The sequence below is a fragment of the Enhydra lutris genome, unplaced genomic scaffold (genome assembly GCF_002288905.1).
Source record: "Enhydra lutris kenyoni isolate GAN:26980312 unplaced genomic scaffold, ASM228890v2 scaffoldscaffold6, whole genome shotgun sequence".
Lineage (NCBI taxonomy): Eukaryota > Metazoa > Chordata > Mammalia > Carnivora > Mustelidae > Enhydra > Enhydra lutris.
In genome coordinates this window covers 44,559,620-44,580,338 of record NW_019154090.1, presented here as the reverse complement: position 1 = coordinate 44,580,338, position 20,719 = coordinate 44,559,620, and the positions used below count along the sequence as shown (strand labels likewise).

Here is a 20,719-nt window from a genome sequence, read left to right as displayed (position 1 = left end):
CAGGTGTATATGGTTTACTCCAACTTTATATGTGAGTGATTAAAAAAAAAAAATGAAGCTGACACTGCAGATGGGTACAAAGTACAAGGAGAAACAAGGGCCTTGTTGCAATAAGGACTAATTTCCAGACAAGTGTTCAAAGTCTTATTATTTTTTAAAAATTAAATTTAATTGTTTGAAGATTTTATTTATTTATCTGACAGAGACAGCACATGCAGAGGGAGCAACAGGCAGAGGCAGAGGGAGAGGGAAAAGCATGCTCCCCACTGAGCATGGAACCTGACGCAGGGTTCCAACAACCGAGGACCCTGGGATCATGACCTGAACAGAAGGCAGACACTTAACCGACTGAGTCACCCAGGTGCCCCTAAAAAAATAATAATAATAAATTATTTTTTTAATAAAAGCACAATAGGGGTGCCTGGGTGGCTCAGTGGGTTAAAGCCTCTGCCTTCGGCTCAGGTCATGATCCCAGGATCCTGGGATTGAGCCCCACATCGGGCTCTCTGCTCAGCAGGAAGCCTGCTTCCCTTCCTCTCTCTGCCTGTCTCTCTGTCTACTTGTGATCTCTGTCTGCCAAATAAATAAATTAAAAAATCTTTAAAAAAAAAATAAAAGCACAATAAATCATAGTAAAAAGACAGAGAGAGAGAGAGAGAGAAGAATACGAATTAAGTAATGAAGCCTCTACGAACAAGGCCATTACTACAGCCAGACCCCATGAGCCATTCCTGATCCCGAGTCATCTGGTTGCTCTCCATTTCCAGTGTATATTTATTCATAAAGAGAATCCCAAGTCATAAGGAAATGTCAAACACACTCTATTTAACAATGCAGACAATGTAAAGTACATTTTAATAAAAGTTCTACTTGAGACATAATAAAAATTTTAAATATCAGTATATAAAAAAATAACTAGATTTTCTATGAAAGAAGTAATGCATGCCCATGATTTTAAAAAATCAAACAAACATGAATGACCCAATTAAAAAATGCATGAAAGATCTGAACAGATATGTTACCAACGTAGATATACAAATGGCAAGTAGTATCTGAAAAGATGCTCAGTACCATACATTATTATGGAATTACAAATCGAAACAACAGGATAACCTACACACCCATTAGAATGGCGGAAATTTAAGACTGACAGTGCCAGTGCTGGTGAGGATGGGGAGCAACAGGAACTCTCAGTCACTGCTGATGGGAATGCAGAATGATATAGCCATGTTGTTAGACAGTTTGGTAGTTTATACGAAACTCAACACTCTTGGGGGCCTGGGTGGCTCAGGCGGTTAATTGTCTGCCTTCAGCTCAGGTCATGGTCTTGGGCTCCTCGGATCAAGTCCTGCATTGGGCTTCTTGCTCAGAGGGAAGCCTGCATCTCCCTCTCCCTCTCTCTCTCTCTCTCTCTCTCTCAAATAAACAAATATAATCTTTTAAAAACAAAAAGCAAAACAAGACAAAAAACTTAACAGTCCTACCATATGACCCAAACTTGTGCTCCTTCGTATATATTCAAATGAGGTAAAAACTTACACCCATACAAAAACCTGCACACAAATGGTTCTAGAAGCTATATTCATAATTGCCCAAACTTAGAAGTCACCGAGATGTTTTTCAATAAATGGATGGGTAAATAAACTATGCTACATCCAGACAATGGAATATTATTCAGCACTAAAAAGAAATGAACAATCAAGCCACAGAGGAACTTTAGCATGTGTATTACTAAGTGAAAAAGGCCAGTCTGTAAAGGCTACATACTGTATGACCCCAACTATAAAACATTCCAGAAAAGGCAAAACTGGAGACAAAACTTTTTACTGGAAACAGTAAAAAGATCAGTGGTTGCCAGGGGTTGTGGGGAAGGAGAAAGAGACGAAAGAGGTGGAGCACAGAGGATTTATAGGAACTACTCCGTAGGATACTAAAATAGTGGATCCATGTCTTTATGCATTTGTCAAAACCCACAGAAAACACAACAGGAAGACTAAACCCTTGATGAGTTGATGTTGGTTCATCAATGGTAGCAACTGGCAGAACTCTGGTGTGAGATGTAAACTGGGGGAGAGTCTGTCTGTGGGGGTGGTGGGGAAATGGTATGTAGGAATCCTCTGATTTCTGCTCAGTGCTGCTATAAACCTAAACCTGCTCCTGAAAGAAAGAAAGAAAGAAAGAAAGAAAGTTCATTAACGAAACAAAAATCAAACAACACTGATAAACATAAAGCAAAAAGTAAGTCACCAGATGTGCCCCAACCTCACGGTTTTGCTCCTCAGGTTAATGAAGTCTTACGTACACAAGGTTAATATGGTTAATAAAGTCCTGTGTACCCTGCTAGAACTTCTGTATATATGCAAGATAAAACCTAGACATGATGGGTCCACGGTATCCTTTCCTCCCTTCTTCTTTTTAATAACAGAACCAACTCTGGGGGCACACCTAATCTATCAGTGACAGACCCCCAGCCGCCCTCACAGCTAGGGGGGCCAGGCAACCAACTTTCTGACCACAGACTATGTACAGAAGTGATGCAAGTTCCATAAAAGGGACTGCTTCTTCATTTCTCTTCCTACCCTTATTCATGGGCTGGAATGTGGCCATGCTCGGGGCCAGCTCAAGCATGAGAAGGAAAAGAGCCCACTCCGGCAGTGGTCTAGAAATTCTGGGTACCATGGACCCCTCTGACAGTCTGGTGATGCTGGGGATCCTGCTCAGACTAATGTCTTTAACTGTGTAAAATAAAAGACAATGAATTATACTGAAATAGAGTTACCAAAATGTTTTAAAATGTGTGTTTTAGTAATATCTATGCCTCCTAATTAATACACTAAGTACTTGGTAAAATTTCAAAGTAGGATGAACATACGTATTTTGAGATATCTGAAACAACTTAACCGGATATAAAAATATCCGTGATTTCCGCTTGTTAAAAAGTCATGCCTTTGGAAACACTGCTGAGGCTTGTTGCCTCACTATGGAAGCACATGCTAAATTTCGGTTAGAGGTTAATAAAATAAAGATGTAATTTTTCTTTCCATCCAAATTCACAGACCTCCTGACTCATTACATAGATGTTAGATAAACACCCTTACTCTACCAGATGAAGAAGCAGTCAGAGAAGGAACCTGGGTCCCCACCCAACTTCATGGGGAAAAGTCTGCTCTTCAGGTCTGCCCTTCTGTGTGATAGAGGTGGAATTTCTATCTGGCTCAAGTCACTGTGTTTTGGGGCTTTGGGGTCTCTCTGTTATAGTAGCTTTACCTGAAAACACAGTAAAGAGAAGCAGTATGTGAAGGGGTGATGAGTTGACTCTAGAATCTAACTGCTTTAGTTGTTTGTTTGTTTTTTTTAAGAGAGAGAGAGAAATAGTGCCGGTGTGAGCAGGGTGGAGAGGGGCTAAGAGAGAGGGAGAGAGAGAATCTCAAGCAGACTCTGCCCTGAGCAGGGAGCCTCATGGGGGGCTTGATACCAGGACCCTGAGATCATGACCTGAGCCGAAATTAAGAGTTGGATGCTTAACCGACTGAGCCACCCAGGTGCCCCGAACTGTCTTAGTTCTAGTACCAGCTCTGCCACATCCTGCTGATTCACTTTGAACTAATTACTTAACCTTTCTCCATCTCAGTTTCCTTATCTGTAAGATGGGGGATAATAATAATGGTTCCTAGCTAATAAAGTCACTGCACGTATTGATACATGGAAAGTGATTAAGAAAGTGACCAAAATACTATAAAGCTTCCATACATGTAAGATATCAGTACTATTACTATTACTGTTTGACTATTTGCTTTTTTCACCATCCTAGACATCATTCCATAGATCTGTTTCTATTTTTTTCAAAATCTGCATAGCAATGTGCTGAGTGAATATGCCAAAACTCATTTAGGCAGCCCCCAAACATAAAGTGATCATTTAGGATGTTTCTCCAAGTTTCACTTAAAAGGCTAATACATCAGTTATAGAGAAAGCTCTCTGGAACTACTCCCCCAACCCCTTTGTCATAAGATTTTGCAGCAACTTTACTAAGGTCTCATCTATATTCTATAAAATGCATGCATTTTAAACGCACAGTTTGATGAACTCTATAATATCTTACAAGAATAAGACTACATATATATGACAGTAGCTTGAAAAAGGTAAATTACAGGAAATGCAAAGTATTGATATTATTTCTATCACACATATACTGTTTATTTTCTATTGGTCAAGATGGTCCCGTCCTGAAACAGAGCTGTGGGGAGCAGCTCAACTGCCCGTTTCCTCAGTGATGTCCCCAGATTGGTGTCTGGCAACGCACACCTCTAACTCTTGAGCTCTGGGAATGCACCGAAGTGATGCCAGCCAGCAGCCTCAGGCCCAGTGATGGGTCAGCACAGGACACAATCTGAGCCAAGGAGAGGCAAATAGACTTTTGTGTTGGGGCTTCTGAAAAGAAGCCTAACCACTCCTCTTTTCCCATCGGACTGAGTTAAAGTGGCAAAAGCTACCTCACCCATCCTGCAACCACAGAGGAAGCACTGGGCTAAGAAGGGTCAACCTGGAAGAGACAGATCAAATAGAGCTAACTAAACCCTCTGTGAAAACAGCATCGCCATTGGTTGGATGGATGGATTCTTCACTTGACTGGATTCTACACTTAACTCTGTGTGTTAAGTTAATAAATTCTCCAGTTACTTAAGCCAATTGGATGGGTTTCTGCTACTTGCCAGCACAAGAATCCTAGGCAGTACTCAAGCTGGGTGTAGAATTCCAAATTTTAGGCAATGTAAAGAAGGGAATTAAAAATCATCCCGGATGCTCCTACTACCACCCCGGGGCAACCGTTGACCCCCTCTAGTGTTGCAGGCCAGGTTCCCTGGGAGGCAGCCTCCCACAGTACTCTATAGGCTGGGATTTGGGGGGTGAGCTCTTAGGACCCTCCCCCTCTGAAAGAACGGACAGAAGCAGAACAGGGCAGAGGGAGAAGTCACACTGCAAGCAGTAGGATCACAACCAACACCGGGCAGATCCTGCTGGGAGTTCTGGGAAGACCCTTCAGAGTTGTCCCTCTTTTGAGGCAGGGAGTTGCTGGCCTTTTATACTGCATCTCCTCCCCCCCCACCTCCCACATGCAAGACTAGTCACTGGATGCAGGCTGTCCTTTGGGAGGCACAAACTTGGGCAAAGCCCTTCTCTTCAGTCCAGAGTGATCTCTTTCAAGTGGGACCCAGCTTCAAACTGTTCACAGTTAGAAAGTGAGTTCTTTAGTCCTGAACAAGAGGAGTCAGGTGGCACAGCATAGCAGCACATCTTCATGTCCCCCCTTACTCTAGTTTAGTCATGTTTTGTCTTTCTTTAGAAATTTAGGTCATGTTTAAATGCTGTTTTATATAATGGTATGAGCCTAGCGTTACATTCTGAGCATTTTCCATTCATTAAATGTTCTTTAAATGAATTGCAAACAGAGTTATAATTCCTTCATATAGTTACTATAAAGTATTTAAACATTCTCCTACTTTTGGACATTTAAGAGTATTTCCAATATCTTTAGTCCTTATATATAAATTTTTCTTTGCATCTCTGCAACCAGTTTTTAGGGTATATTTCTAGGAGTGGAATTAAGAGTTGACAGATATGAACCACTACAGCATTCTGGCCAAACTGGCCTTGGAAATTTCATGTCAATTACATTCTGGCCACTGCTACATTGTTTCATTAGAACTGAATGCTTCTCTATTTTAGATCTCACCAATATGATAAAAAATGATGTCTCATTCTTGTCTGGGTTTCCCTTCCCCTAATGAATATGTTTGAAGATTTTAAATATCCATTATTTTTTGTTTGTTTTTCTTCATATGCAAATAGTCTGGCCTTTTTTTTTTAGTCAGTTTTTCTATTTTGGTATCGTATGGTCTTTTATTGACAATAAAATATCTGACTGGACAGATTACTTTTTAATATGACTTTTTCCCTAACCCAAGGTTAAAATCATTTGATTAAGCTCTCCACCAATAAAAAACAATTTTTGAAAGAAACCATTAAGTTAAAATGGCAGCAAGCTCTTTGTTCCATTCTCTTTGTTTAATTTCATGGATTGCCTTTTGGCCGAAGGCATGTTCACTTACTTAAGCAGTCCAGCCCGATGGAAGACATAGAGATCCTGCTCCAGGGTACAGTTGTTGAAGGGGACAATCTTCACGAAGTTCTGAATGAGGGCAAACTCAGGCGTGAGGTGCGGCAGGGAAATGATGCAGAAGTTCTTGTCCTAACGTGATCGGCGACCAGGACACACAGGGAGAGAATTGGAAACCATTCATCACTAAACAAATTCCTGCTGCCAAACACTATAGAAAATAGGGGGTAAAATGTGTAAAGGACAGGGTATTCAAGTTCAACTTTCCTGTAATTTGGAAAGTAATCATATGAAATTCAAGAGGATAAGGAACTATAAGCACACTGAGAAAATCTCCGCAAGTCCTGCTAAAACCTACATGAACGAACATTGTAAACCATGAGACCCATTCGCACAGCCATTCTGTGGAAGTCAGTTTTGAAAGTAAGGTTCTTTGTGCTGGCAAATTCACTTGCACCCTGGAGGCAATGAAGCAGCACGGGTATAGCAAAGTCTCCAGGCTTGCTAAGTGATAGAGCACTAGCCCTGGTTCCCTCCTCTAAGATGAGAGGGTGGTGATCCTGGACTTTTCTTTTTTAAAATCTTGTATTATACATGAATGGACATCTGTATTTTATCATGACATGATCCCATTTAGGCAAACAGAGCTAAGGATGTGTTTAACCTGGGAAGTGTGTTTAGTTAGCAGGCGTAGGAGGAACCAGATGTCCTCAGAGCTGCCACTTATCCCTGAGATCTGCACTGCCCAGTATGGGAACCAGCTGCCATGTCTGGATAGTGGGTTTTTGGGAATGTAGCTAGTGTGACTGGGAACTGAGTTTTTAATTTTATTTCATTTTCATTAATTTAAAATTTAAATTAAAAAACTGATACTCAGCTATTGGGAAAGTTTTATGTTGGAACAACTTGGGTATATGAATCTACTTATTCAACTGTAATTTTATGAAATCTAAGCGCAGATCAAATATTTCTGATAAAAACGTAGTGTTTTCATTGAAATGTGCTACAGGTGTAATAATATATTTTAGATTTCAAACACTGGGGGAAAGACCGTAAAACATCTCAATAGCTTTTCATGCTGATTACATGTGAAAAAGATTAAATTGGGGGCATATTCAGTTAAATAAAATATAGTATTAAAATTGAATTCACCTGTGTCTTTTTTGTTTTGTTTATTTTTTTTAATGTGGCTGCTAGAATATTTAGATTACTTATTTGGCTAGAATTTGTTGTCTATCAGACAGAGCTGCCCTAGACCATCTGTGTTCCACACAACCCACTTGACCCTCTGCCAGGTGCCTGCAGGAGTGGCTTGCTCTTCCCAGAGCTAATTTGTCCCTTTGGGATCTCGCCTTCTCCTGAACCCTGTGAAGGCATTACTTGTGCTAATCCAAAACCCTGGGGATGTTAGCGAAAACCAAAGGAGTGAATCATTGTTTGACCTTATCTTCCTTCTTTCTAGCAAAGTGACAGTTCCTTTTGGGGAACTTGAAAGTCAAGTTGTTGAAAAACTCAAGCTGAAAGTAAGGAATGGGTGTCGAGTCTCAGTGGACTTCCTCTGGGAGGAGGAGACTACAATGAACTGCTTTGACTTAGATGTGAAGGATTTAAGGATGCATAATAGAAGTATTTTGTTCCTGTTTCCACATAGCCTGAAAGACAATAGAATTAAACTGTAAGAGTGTCTTTTGCCTTTTTAAAGCCAGCATTGCTTTTGTAATGTTGGAGCTCTGCCTTTATTTGGACTTCAAAGTAGGAGTGAATTTAAACGCAGGAAAATTACTTTGGGGGCATCTCTGAGGGAAATTGGCTTTGTAAATCCTACCTTAGGATAATCTACATTGCTTTATGAGCTTCAAAATGCCTTAACAATTAATCCCCAAAAGTTACGAGAACAATGGAGATGATTACTACAAGCCTTCATTATATTAACAAAATAAGGAAATACAACCTATAATCACATAGGCTTCAGGAAACATAATTAAACCATATTTGTTTTTTGCCTCAGTAGAAAGAATATCAGGAAAAATAAGACAATAGATACTTTGTTTGTAATTAACAAAGTGAAGAATCTAGTTATTGACTTAACTGATAGGTGAGGGAGGAAAAACTTCTTTGTAAAAATCCATTTTTTCCTCAATCATCTTCCTTCTCCACTTTCTTCCCTCCAATAAAGTGAGAAGTTGATTAGAATCTCCACCCCTTGACAACAGTGAATCAAAAATGGAGGCAGAGGACAAGAACGGAGTATGTTGTCTGCACTGGTCTGTTTGCCCGAGGCCCATCCGCCAAACATGTCATAGTGGGTTGAGTGCCTCCTCCATGTCAGACACTGTGTCGGGCGACGCCAACCAAAAGATCGGTCACAAATTCCTACTTGCCTACTCTCAGAAACGCAATCTAACGGTTTCAGAATTCTCTGAACCACTGTAAACTATAAAGTAATATGGCGGTCTAATACACTTTTGTGTCGTTTCTGACATTTTCATGTACTTGCAGTATTCTATTAATGATCTGATTCTAACAAAACACCATTAAAGCTATCCTTAAAAGAAATTGGACATTTCTTGTTCATGACATATCATGAACATGAACGTCAATATTTTGAAGAGTTCATGATATGTCATTCAACCTTATTTTCAGAAAACGGAAGCAATTCAAACCTTAACATTCATGGCGATGTACATGTTTGGACAGTGAATATGGCATTTTGCTTTTCTATAAATTTTCTAGCTTGCAAAACCAATTATATTACTCAAAATTCAGCATGTACTTACAGGGAAAAGACTGAAAACAAAATTCATAAAGTCCAGTGACCTGTAAACAAGACAGTAAGCATTGTCACTGACCCACAAGCAAAAGCAGTATCAATATGTATTTTAAAAGATTTATGGCTCTCTTCCTGTCAGGCAGTGATAGCCAACCACTAGTCAGAATTTGTGTCTAGCTGAACATTAATCAACTTGCAGAAAATCATAAGCTTCATATTTCAGTAGTAAAATATTTTTCTATAACTAAAGACATTACTATAACAATTAATAACCTGTGCATTCAAAGAGGTTCAATAGTCATTCTGTGATATAATCTCTCCCTTTTTTGTTAGAGCTGTCAGAGAGATGTGGGTTTATTATAAGCAATTCTGATCTTTTTCTCTTCTACATGCAAAAGATTTTCTTACCACCTGTGGTTCTATACTCACAGGTAAACCATAATGGTTCATCAAATTGCTGTCTGAAAATTCAAAAGTCACATTCTAAGCACAATCATATCTGAATGCACAGGGAAAAATAAATATACACATCAAGTCTAGAAGGGCTTATAGGCTTTTTAGATGTCTACAATATAAGTAAAATAAAGACTTCCCTTTTCAACTTCTAAGATTTCCAAAGAAATTGAAAACTTAAAAGGAAAAAAGTACGAGTAAAACATTGTAAGTGAGATTGGGAGACTGGGAGTATGTTTAAACACATTCTCTAAGAAGGAAATGTCTAGCAGCACTCTTGGTCATCTAAAGGATACGCTGAATCTTCTGGTCTATCAAAATGAGCTGATCTTTTCTTCTTCCAGATTGTTCTGTGCAATAAAATGGTGGAGTCAGTGGGAATTCTAAAGGAGATGTGGAATCTGGGCATCAAGGTCAAAGGTCCGCTTCTAGACTATAGACAGCAGAAGTACTGAACACACAGGGATAGGAAGTGGGGTGACTGAGTGGTCTGGTGAGCACCCAGGCTTTGTCTGGCACCATGCCTCCTCCTTCTAGCAGCTCTCCTGGAATGCTGTTCGGTGTCCTACTAGCCACCCTCAGATTACATTTGTGTAAGGCTCCAGTCCCAAATTTGCGGATGGTAGTGAGGGAGGGAAACATGAGGCAAAGGACTAAATTGTCATCAAGTCTTGGCCTGGCCCCATCCATCAGCTCAGGAATGAGCCCAGACTGATCAGGTCCAATGGGGCTTTAGCTAGAAAGCCAGGCTCAAAGTCGTCCTCACCAGCTTCTGGTACAAAGCCTCAGCCCACTGTCCATTTCTTTGATCCTAAGAAGTGACACTGCTCTGAGAATGGGGCCAGTAGCAGGGAACCAGAGGCAGGAGGCAGAGAGAGAAAATTGGAACTTGATGGGCTCATCTTGAATCAAGCCACATTAAAAATCAATTCCACCAGTAGACTTAACCTTTGTGATATGAAGCAATTATTCCATTTTTTAAAAGCCCATTTGGGTCGGATTATCTGATACTTGCAGCCAAAAGACTCCAGAAAAGCAACCACCTAAATCCAAAGCCTTCCCCCTCCCCGCCAATGCAAACTTTAGAGAATGGAGAGCAGCCCGTGGTTACATAAGTGATGATTTTCCAGATCCCCAACTGTTGTTACACAGGTGAGCCAAAACCTGGGCAGTCCAATTCTGTGGCCCTTGCTCAAATTTTATGGACTGAAACCTCAGGGACTTGGGCCCAGAAATCTGGGCTTAAAAAAAGAAAAAAAAACAAAAACAAACAAAAAGCAAGCAAACAAACAAAAAAAACCCAACGGGATTACGATGTGAGGCCACGTTTGGAAACCATGGGCTCCATACAAATAAAATGTGAGGCCACCACTGCCTTAAGAAAAGTCTTACTATATAACAGACAACCTGGGATCAGTACTTGCCTTGCTTCATATTTCTCCTCGATACAAAAGAGCTGAATACAAAAAGCAGCTGAGGCTCCCTTGTAGATGGGGCGGAAGTCGCTGGTCTCCTTGGGCAGTGAAATGGATGCCAAGCTCAGACAGCTGACACGGCCATCTGTATCACTCACAGTGGACTGCTGACTGAGGTTTTCTATGTCCTACAGCAAGGAGACAAGAGGGACCAAGCAGGAATCCTATTCATTTTCTGCAATTTAATGGGCTCATGGTGGCATCGAGTCTACATTACCTGGTCTCCCTAGGCCGGATGTGACAGTCTCACCTGAAACAAATCATCCTGAGCCAGGCCTAGTTTCAATGAGATTTCTTAAAGAGATATTCAAGATTCATAATGGGATTGAAAGAGGTCCTCATGTGAAGGTCAGGAAATGAATGGTTTCCACTGGTCTTTCCCATTGGATCCACATTTCAACTATAACACTGGGTAGAAGTTAGAGTGTGGTAGGTTTATATACCTCTCAATTCTGTAAGCAAAACACCTGTCTCCCAAAGCGTTTTCACTGTGATTTTGTGCTACAAGAATTTTTGGATCTTGGAACTGTTTGGGTGATTTGGTGATGAGGTGGAGCCCAGAGAGGTCCAACTGGCAGGAGCCACCTGGAAAGTTGGCATTAGACCTTCCAGTCTCATTTTAGGGTTGTCTAAGAAGGTGTTACAGCTCAGTTAGAGGAAAATGATTCATACTGAGATCCTTCTCAGAGTTCTTTTAAATTAAAGTAATGCATCAAACATTAAAATAATATCAGCACTAAAACCTTATAAAGAAAATCAGGAGTCCGCTGTCCCACTGATCCCTCTTCCTACTGGCTAGCCCTTTCAACTTTCTCATTTCTTTGGCATTTACTCCCGTGTTTCTGAATATGTGCTCAATCTCTTAGAGACTGTGATAGGCAGAACAGTGGCCCCCCAAACTATACATGGCCCGATCCCTGGAACCTGTGCATTTTACAGAGCAAAAGGGACTTTACAGAGGTCATTAAGTGAAGATTTTAATACAAGATTTTAACTTTAACACAAGTGAAGATTTTAACGCAAGTGAAGATTTTAACACAAGATTTTAACACGGAGATTATCGTGGATTATCTAGGTGGGCCCCATATAAGCAGAAGGGTCCTTATTTTTAAAAAGGCAGGAGGGTCAGAGTCAAGAGACTGGAGGATGTTACCAGCTTTGAAGATGAGGGTATCATATGTCAAGGAATGCAAGTTGCTTCCAGAAGCTGGCAAAGGCAAGGGAGGGATTCTCCCCAGAGCCTCAGAAGGAATAGTCCTGCCTGCACATGGATCTTAGCACTCATTGGGGTTTCTGACATCCAGAACTATATAATAATAAATTTATGTTGTTTTAAGCCACTACATTCGTGGTAATTTGTTACCATAGTGATAAGAAAAAACTTATACAAAGATCTGGCTTCTGGCATTCAGAGAACATGGTAGGAGGAGAGGACAGGGGTTTCTACCTTTGAAATGGAGAGTCCCACTTACTTGTCTATTCTGTTCTCCTCCATTACACAGCCTCACACAGTGCAGCCTGAACCTGAATTTGGAGCTGTTTCCATCCCATCTATCTAGAGAATGGTCATTTAGTTATTTCTCTTGAGCATGGTGGATGGGCCAGGAGCTGTCTGCTCGCAGACTGTCACACCCCTCACTTCAGCCCAGTCTTTACCCTTCCTTCCAGAAGTCCCAGGCCTTTTGTGGACACAGGAGGGAAAACACCTGCTTTCTGCTAGTCCCTCCCCTCACAGTGGTGCTGGACCTTCTCCTTTCTCCACTGTGCTAAGCCAGTGTAAACTCCTCCATTGATTTTCTTCATTCTCAACATTTTGAAAGGGCTCACTGTCCAATATCTTCTCTCCTAGTCGTGTTGTCTTTGTGGATTTGTGCCCCCCTTCTTATTGCTTTGCTGTCATTTCTGTGGCTTTTTTCCAGAAGGGAGAGGAGATAAACATAGGGTATCAATCTACCTTGTTGACCCAGGGGCCCTCTGGGGGCTCAGTATGTCTAATGCAGCAGAGACCATCCTGTCCCCTCCTCCACATCCACATTCTGGTTTGGGTTCTTACAGGAATAGCGACCTCTTAGAAGTATAGCATGCCTCACCTTCTGCTCCATGTCTCCTTCTCTCCTCCCCAGAGCCTGAGTCAGTGCCCTGGTGTGGGTGTCCCCAGAAGCAAACTCTGAGCTAAGTTTATTTGGGGAGGGATGAGAGGAAATTCTGCAGGGAGAGTGGGGAAGGGAGGCAAGGAAAGAAAGGAGAGCAATGCAGAGTGTCCCGCTCGATCCTGCTGAGATCCCTGGGAGGCCCTGGAGAATACATCTCAGAGCTGTTTCACCTAAGAGGCAAAGAAACTGGGGTACTGCTTCTCCAACTACGTTCAGTCATCTGATGGCTGTTCCGCAAAGATTCTGACCTGCTTGTAGGCACGGTGCCAGAGAAAGACCAGGCACCTGAAGTTCCCGTCCTCGGGTGCTGAGGAATGACCAGTGCCAGAAAGACATGGGTGGGGTCCCAGGGTAGGTGCTAAAGTGAGATTCGGAAAATGGACCCCTGCCTGCCTGATGCACTCTATTCCTAGCAGCATATCTGGCTCCTGACTGCATGAGTTCCCCTGACCTCCATACACTCTGCCTAGCAGGGCAGACCCCTCTCCCACAGTGAAGACGCCTCCAGCCAGCTGTGTACACTGAATTCAGTGGTGGGGAACTAGGAAATACACTTGTTACAGGGCCAACATTTTTTCCCCAGTTCAGCTTTGGCCAACATGAAGTGGCACCTTTACCCCTAGCTGACTTCCATGTAGACTTCCTAATGACTCAGAATCTGGAGAAGAAAGGGGAACCAAAACCTGGCCCTCTCAGAATTCCGATGTTTGAGATTAGTGCTCCATTAATGTGGTCCTCCCAGGACTCCGTGGAGATGACCTGACTTCGTGTTTGGTCCAGGGCTCTCCAGACTTCTTAGGTTGACTCACAAGCCCAGAAGAGGCACCGGGGAACCCACTGAAAGCTCAGAACTGGGCTCACCACTGGGGCATGAGAGTGTCTCATCATGTGAATCTCCCACTTACAACTTTCAAAGCCCTCCTCTGCTCCTTAGGAAAAATTTGAAATCCCGAGCAGGGTCCAGAGAGCCCAGCCAAATGACCTGAATCCTTGAGTTTCTAGCAGGAAACAGAGGACACACCCCAGCAGAGCGGGCCAAGGAGGTTCAACAAAGGAAGGTGTGGGCAGGGAGAAGGAAGCCAGCAGAAGATGAAGAAGTGTGCCACGGGTGTCAGCTGGCAGAAGATTCTACCACCCCTTGGCCTGAATCTCTAACAGTATAGCTTCTAGGACCAAGCTGTACAAAGGATACAGAACAAAGGATATCTTGGTGGAGGAAGACTTCACTGAGGGAGGCTTTGGGGAGTCAGTGCTAAAGAAGTGGCAGCTCTGAGCTGGTAGAGAGAGGCAGGGAGGCCTGGAAGAGGAGCGAGCCCACCAACACACAATGAATAGTGACCCTTGTGGGGCAAACCAGCCCGTGCTCGAGTCCTACCTCCATTTCACTACTGTTTCCGCTGTGGACTGCTGACAAAAGTTCCTCAGCTGTGGCTTCTTCTGTGATTCTCCCCTGTGGATGACAAAGGCAAGATATTTAATCAACACCTAGAGTGGTTCAGAGCCCCAGCTATAGAATCAACTGCTTTGGGTTCAGATCCTGCCTCCACAGCTTACTGGCTTGGGATAGTCATGGAGTCTCCACAGACTCATCTGTAAAAAGGGGCTAAAACCAGCACCTACTTGACCAGGTTGTTAGGAGAATAAAATAAGGACAGGTAGCTAGAGCGATGCTAGCGCACTGCCGGTTCCTCCTAGTTCCCTGTAGATGTTAGTTATTACTTCATTATTCTTAGTCTTCTGTGTAACTTGAAAGCTGCACTCCAGCTTTTTTTCCAGCTGCTTTATTGAGGTAGAATTGACAATAAACCGTATATATTTGAAGTAGACCTTTTGAGAAGTTTTAACCTATGTCTGCCTCTGTAAAAATATCACCATAATAAAAATAATGAGCATATATGTCACTTCCCAAAGCTTCTGTGTTTCTAGGACCCCTCCCTTCCCTGCCCTGTTCCACTTGGTCAAGCCCATGCAAATGGTTGTCTGCCTTTTGTCACTATAGATTATAGGCTGAGTCTATTTCTGGGTCTTCTATTCTGTTCCATTAATGTATCTGTTGCCCTTGGCATTGTTATCACAGGGACCTAATGACAGGAACTATACAGCAAACCTTGCAATCAGTAGTATTAGTCCAACAGCTGTTCCGTTCCAAAGTTGTTTCAGTTATTCAAGGTCCTTTCCATTCTCCATATGAATTTTGGAATCACTTTTTCAGTTTCTAGAAAAATTCCTCCTGAAATTTTGACTGAGAATGCATTGACCAATTGAGGAAGATCTGACACCTTGACAATATCCAGTCTTCGAAACCAGGAGCATGGGATCTCTCTCCATTTACTGAGGTCTTATTTCATTTCTCTCAGAAACGTTTTGTGGTTTTCAGCATACAAGTCTTGAACATCTTTTGTCGGGCTTATCTCTTCGTATTTTGTACATTTGTACCTAGTGTAAATGGTATTTATTTCAATTTCTGGTTGTTAATTGTTATTACATGGAAATAAAATTGAACTTTGCATATTAATTTTGTATATATTGAGCAAGAGGCTAAATTATTTACTAGTTCTAGTAGCTGTTTTGTAGATTCTAGATGACTATGTTATACCTGCAAATAAAGGACAGTTCTAATTCTTCCTTTCCAATCTGGATGCCTTTTACTTCTGTTGTCTTGTTGTGCTGGCTTGAACTTCCAGTGTAATTTAAATAGAAGAGGTGAGAGCAGACATTCTTGCATTGCTTCTGACCATGGTGGGAAAGCATTTAGTCTTCTACCATTAAGTATGATGTTAGCTACAGAGTTTTCAAAAATAGCTCTGACAAATTGAAGAAGTTCTTTCTGATTCCTAATTTTCTGAGAGTTTTAATGAGGAATGAATATTGAATTTTCAAATGCCTTCCCTGTATTTTTGAAAGAAACATTAGGTAATCTTTTAGCTTGTTAATACGGGAGGGATATTGAAATCTCCAAATAGAGTCATTTATTTGTTTGTATTTGCAGTTTTATCAGTTTTTGCTTCATGTGTTTTAAAATTCTATTAGATGCATAAATATTCAGGATGTTACGTTCTCTTGATCTTTGTTACTTCTGGTAATATTCTTTGTTCTGAAATCCACTATGTCTGAAATTAATAAAGCTACTCCAGCTTTCTTTTCATTAGTGTTAACATGCTGTATCTTTTTGTATCTTTTTAATTTGAACCTATTGTATCTTTGTATTTAAAGTTCATTTTTGGGGTCCCTGGGTGGCTCAGTTGGTTAAGTATCTGACTTTGGCTTGGGTCATAATCCCAGGGTGCTGGGAACAAGCCCCAAGTCAGCCTACACACATCATTAAGGAGTCTGCTTCTCCCTCTCCCTCTGCCCCTCCCCCTGCTTGTGCTCTCTCTTTCTCTCAAATAAAAAATAAAATCTTTTTTAAAAAAAATGCATTTTTTGTTGTTTGCAATATAATTGAGTCTTGCTTTTTCATCCAATCTATCTTGATCTTATATAATCTTTGGGACATTCAATGTACATTACATTTAATGTAATTATCAATATTGTTAGGTTTAAGTCTGCCATCCTGCTATTTGTTTTATATTTGTCCCTCGGCTCTTTAAACCCTTTTTACATCTTTTTGCCTTCTTTTGGATTAGTTATATATATTTCATAAAAGATTTTATTTTTAAGTGATCTCTATACCTAACATGGGTCTTGAACTCATAACCCTGAGATCAAGAGTCACATGCTCTACCAACTGAGCCAGCCAGCTGCCCCAGTTGTATATTTTTATGGTTCCACTTTCTCTCTCCTGTATTTTTATTAAGTATAACTCTCTGAATTTGATTTGTAACTTCAATATTTTTTAGGGTTTATGATATACATCTTTAACTTATCACATCTATCTTCAGGTTATACTATACCACATCATGTATGGCAGAAGAGACCTCAAATAGTATATTTATATTTCCCTTCTCCTGGTTTTTATACTGTTCTTGTCATACATTTCATTTTAACATTTGCCAGAAGTCCCAGACTATGTTGTTTTTATTTTATTTAAGCAATAAACTATCTTTTAAAGAGATATAAATAATAAGAACAAAATCTTACATGTGTATCCATCCCGCTACCATTCCTCATTCCTCTGTGTAGATCCACAGTTCCATCTGGTATTGTTTCTCTTCTGCCTGAAGGACTTCCAACAGTTCTTGTAGTATGTGTCCACTGGTAATGAATTTGTTCACCTTTTGTGTGCAGATCAAAATTTTACTCTCATTTTTGCAAGACACTCAATGGGTATAATATTCTAGGTTGATAGTTTATCTTCTTCCAGGTCTTTAAAGATGCAACCACACTGTCTTACTGCTTACACTGTTTCCAATGAGAAATCTGCTGCAACTATGATCTTTATTCCTCTGTTCCCAGCTTGCCTTTTCCCCCTTTCTGGCTTCTTTTAAGATTCTCTCTTTATCATTGGTTTTCCACTATTTGATTATGATGGGCTTGGTATAGTTGTCTTCCTGTTTCCTGTGCTTGCTGTTCATTGAGCTTGTGTCTGTGGGATTACTGTTTTCATAAAATCTAGAATTTCTTTATAGTCATCATTTCTTCAAATATTTATTCCATTCCAACCTCTCCCTCCTCTTCTTTATAGACTCCACCTGCACACATTTTAGCTACTTGATATTGTCCCACAGCTCACTGATACAATATCTTTCTTATTTTTTAATTCTCATTTCCATTTCAAGTTTACTAACCTTTTTTTCTTCTGTGATATTTAATCTATAGTTAATCCTTCCATGTATTTTTCATCTCATGAATTGCAGTTTTTATGTTAGGGGTTTTATTTGGGGTGTTTTTATATCTTTCACGTCTCTCTTTGAACTTTGGAACTTATTTAATTCTAACAATTGTTTCAATGTTCTCATCCACTAATTCTAATATCTGCTTCAGATCTAGGGTAGTTTCTACTGGTTATCCCACCTTATGCATCATACATTCTCAGCTTTTTTCAGTGCCTGGTAATATCTTCTTGGATTCTAAACCTTGTAATTTAACCTAGTTGGGTGCTAGTTAATTTTGTACTCCTATACTTATTCTTGAACTGGGCTCTGGAACTCAGCCACTTGGGAGCAGTTTGATCCTTTGGGTTCTTGCTCTACAGATACGTTAGACATAACCGGTGCAGTGCTCTCTCTAGAGCTAATTATTCCTTACTACTGATGCAAAACTCTTCTGGGCACTCTTCCAATGCCTTGTGAGCCCTAAGGTTCTCCAGTCTGGCTGATGGGAACAGGCAGAGGTTCCAGCTTTGGATAAGCACTGGGCACTGTGAACTTGAATCCTTTTCTGTCCTCAGCCTGACCTTCACCAGTTGCTCACATGTTGATTGGTCTTCAGTTCAATACTCAAGAACAGCCCTCTGTTGGTGTCTCACACCTCCCTCTGTGCAGCTCTCTCCTCTCTGATACTCTGTCCCGTAGACCTTAGCAGCTTTAGTCTCCATACACTTACAGGTCTGCCTCCTCAATTCAGGGAGTCCACTGGGTGCCCACTGGGTTCTCTTGCCCCATGCCGTGGCCTAAAACTCTCTCAGGCAGGAAGCCAGGGCAATCGGAGGCCTTGCCTGGCTTGTTTCCCATCTCTCCCATCATTCTACTTGGTTACCTGATAAGCAGTGTTTTAAAAACTGCTATCTCTTACGTTTTGGCCACTTCTTGGTTTTTCCAGCAGGGGAATAAATCTAGTCTCTCTTACTCTGTCTTTGCCGAAAGCAGAAGCCCTGAGCACTAAGTTTTTCTTTTTCATTAACTTCATTCATCAGCTTCATTTCCCTTAATTTAATCCATGTCATACAACCTTCTTTAAAAGGTCTCCTTCTCTGGGATGCTTCCCATCCTCCTTTCCACATACTGAATTAGGCTCTCCTCTCCCATAGCAAGTCACTACCTCTTGAAGGCGGGGGTTGTGTTTTGGTCTCGTGAGTACCCTCCGACACAGCAGAGTGCGTGACCATTGCGCATGCCCAGTCTCCATGCAGAGACTAAATCAGCACTTGAAATATAATAGCCAACCAGCTACAGTTTGGAACCTTTTGTGGTTTGGGGTGTAAGAATACATTTTTCATAGAGACCGTGTGGAAATCTGGGAGGACAAGCCAGGTGGACTAGTGTTGAGATAAAGGTCTTCCCTCCATCCTCCTTTTCCCAAGATTTTATTTACATGAGTTTATGGGCAAGGAGGAACACTGTTTTGTCCAAGGTTAGAGTCCAGAAGCAATGGCTCAGCACCTGCCCCCCCCATCCTGGGCTCAGGGAGGGGCTCTGGGCCCAGCTGGGTGGAGAAGTCAGGCAGACCAGAAGCTGAAGGAGGTGTGTAGGGAAACACATCTTGGGATTCTGGCCACACGCAGATGTAGGACCAGGCCAACGACATTAGCCTGGAGGTGAGCCTGTTTTCCTGCCCCATCCCCTACGTGAGGCCTTGTTCCTAAAGACACAAAAGACATGCTCTGAGGTTCTGCAGGAGCATGTGAGCACCCAGAGCCCAGTAAATGTGGGCATTCATATTACTGCAAACCCATCAGCGGTTAGAAGTTGGCAGAGCTGGAACACAGGACTGGATCTATTGGCTTGTCTGCCAAATCCTACATAATCTATTACACGGCCGACTGTAGCCCCTGTTGCTGCGGGTTTACCCCTTCTTTAGGTGAGGGCAGCAGCAGCACCTGCAGAGTCCTGGCAACAGGAAAGTGCAGGTGGTGGTGGGGGGCTCCTGCTGAGGCCAGGCAGAGACAAGTGGAGCCAGCAGCTCAGCCGGAAGCTGTGGAAGGCATCTTGCTAGCTTCCAAGCCCGATCAGGCAGGAAGGAAAATAGGGAAATGGGTCCTTGTGTGAGTATGAGGGCAGCGTGTAAGGCTCTTCAGTAGGTCTGGATTGTCTACCTGGCTTTAAATGAGCAGTTTTATCTGCCTCAGCCTCCTGGAATCAGGAACGGGTAAGAAGGAAGGAGGAGAAGGGATGAAACTCCATTCTGACCCATATTCTTGAAGCCAGCGATGCAGCTCTGATCTGTCTGTTATAAACACGCACCCAGGGCACCCTCCCTGTTATAAACACCCTCCAAGCCTGCTGTCTCCCCGGTCTGAGGACTAGTGAGGCCCTGTCTACAGCAGGCATCAGAACTTGGTCATGAGCCAGCCCCCCACAACACAAGCAGCCCCCACACCTGCCCCAGGGCCCCAGGCATGGGTGAGTGACCTCTGTTACCTGAGTGCTTTCCATGGCCTGTGGAGAAACAGGTTCCCGTGGCTCCTCAACTGTTTTCGGGGAACTGTGGTTGCTAGTACCAAGCTCAGCATCTTTGAAAGAGAGAATGGCATAAGGACAGAAAATAGATGATGAACATCTGCAGAGCCGCAGGACATGGAAGACAGCATGGTAAACTGGTGTGTTTCTCACCTGGGGCATATCTGAAGAACTACAGGGCAGAGGGCAGTACCACAAGGTGGGGAGCCCACCCCAATTCTGACCTGTTAGGCCCCTTAGGCATGTGATGGAGATAAATTGATACCCACCCCTATAGAGTTATGGGGGAAACAGGATGCCAATCATGGGCTGGGGCCTGGCCTGGCCCACAGGGGGGCCCTCACCCTCTGCAGCTCCTGAACCAGTGCTCCTTTCATAGGAGCCCCCTTTAAAGTCTACAAACAACTGATTAGCAACTTTCTGGGCCACAGACTTTGAAATGATATAAAGGCCAAATGTGGGAAAAACCACAA

General features: G+C 42.1%; 1 protein-coding gene across 1 annotated transcript in view; it reads right to left on the bottom strand.

The window, feature by feature from the left end:
* LOC111141643 (cilia and flagella associated protein 61) overlaps nucleotides 1-20,719 on the bottom strand; it is a 280,919-nt gene that overhangs the window by 192,897 nt on the left and 67,303 nt on the right. Inside the window, exons 8-12 of the mRNA XM_022494366.1 lie at nucleotides 20,208-20,299; nucleotides 14,345-14,419; nucleotides 10,766-10,944; nucleotides 8,896-8,935; nucleotides 6,111-6,250 (exon numbers count right to left, since the gene is read on the bottom strand). Of these exons, the coding sequence (XP_022350074.1) occupies nucleotides 6,111-6,250; nucleotides 8,896-8,935; nucleotides 10,766-10,944; nucleotides 14,345-14,419; nucleotides 20,208-20,299 (526 nt within the window). The remainder of the gene's footprint in view (nucleotides 1-6,110; nucleotides 6,251-8,895; nucleotides 8,936-10,765; nucleotides 10,945-14,344; nucleotides 14,420-20,207; nucleotides 20,300-20,719) is intronic.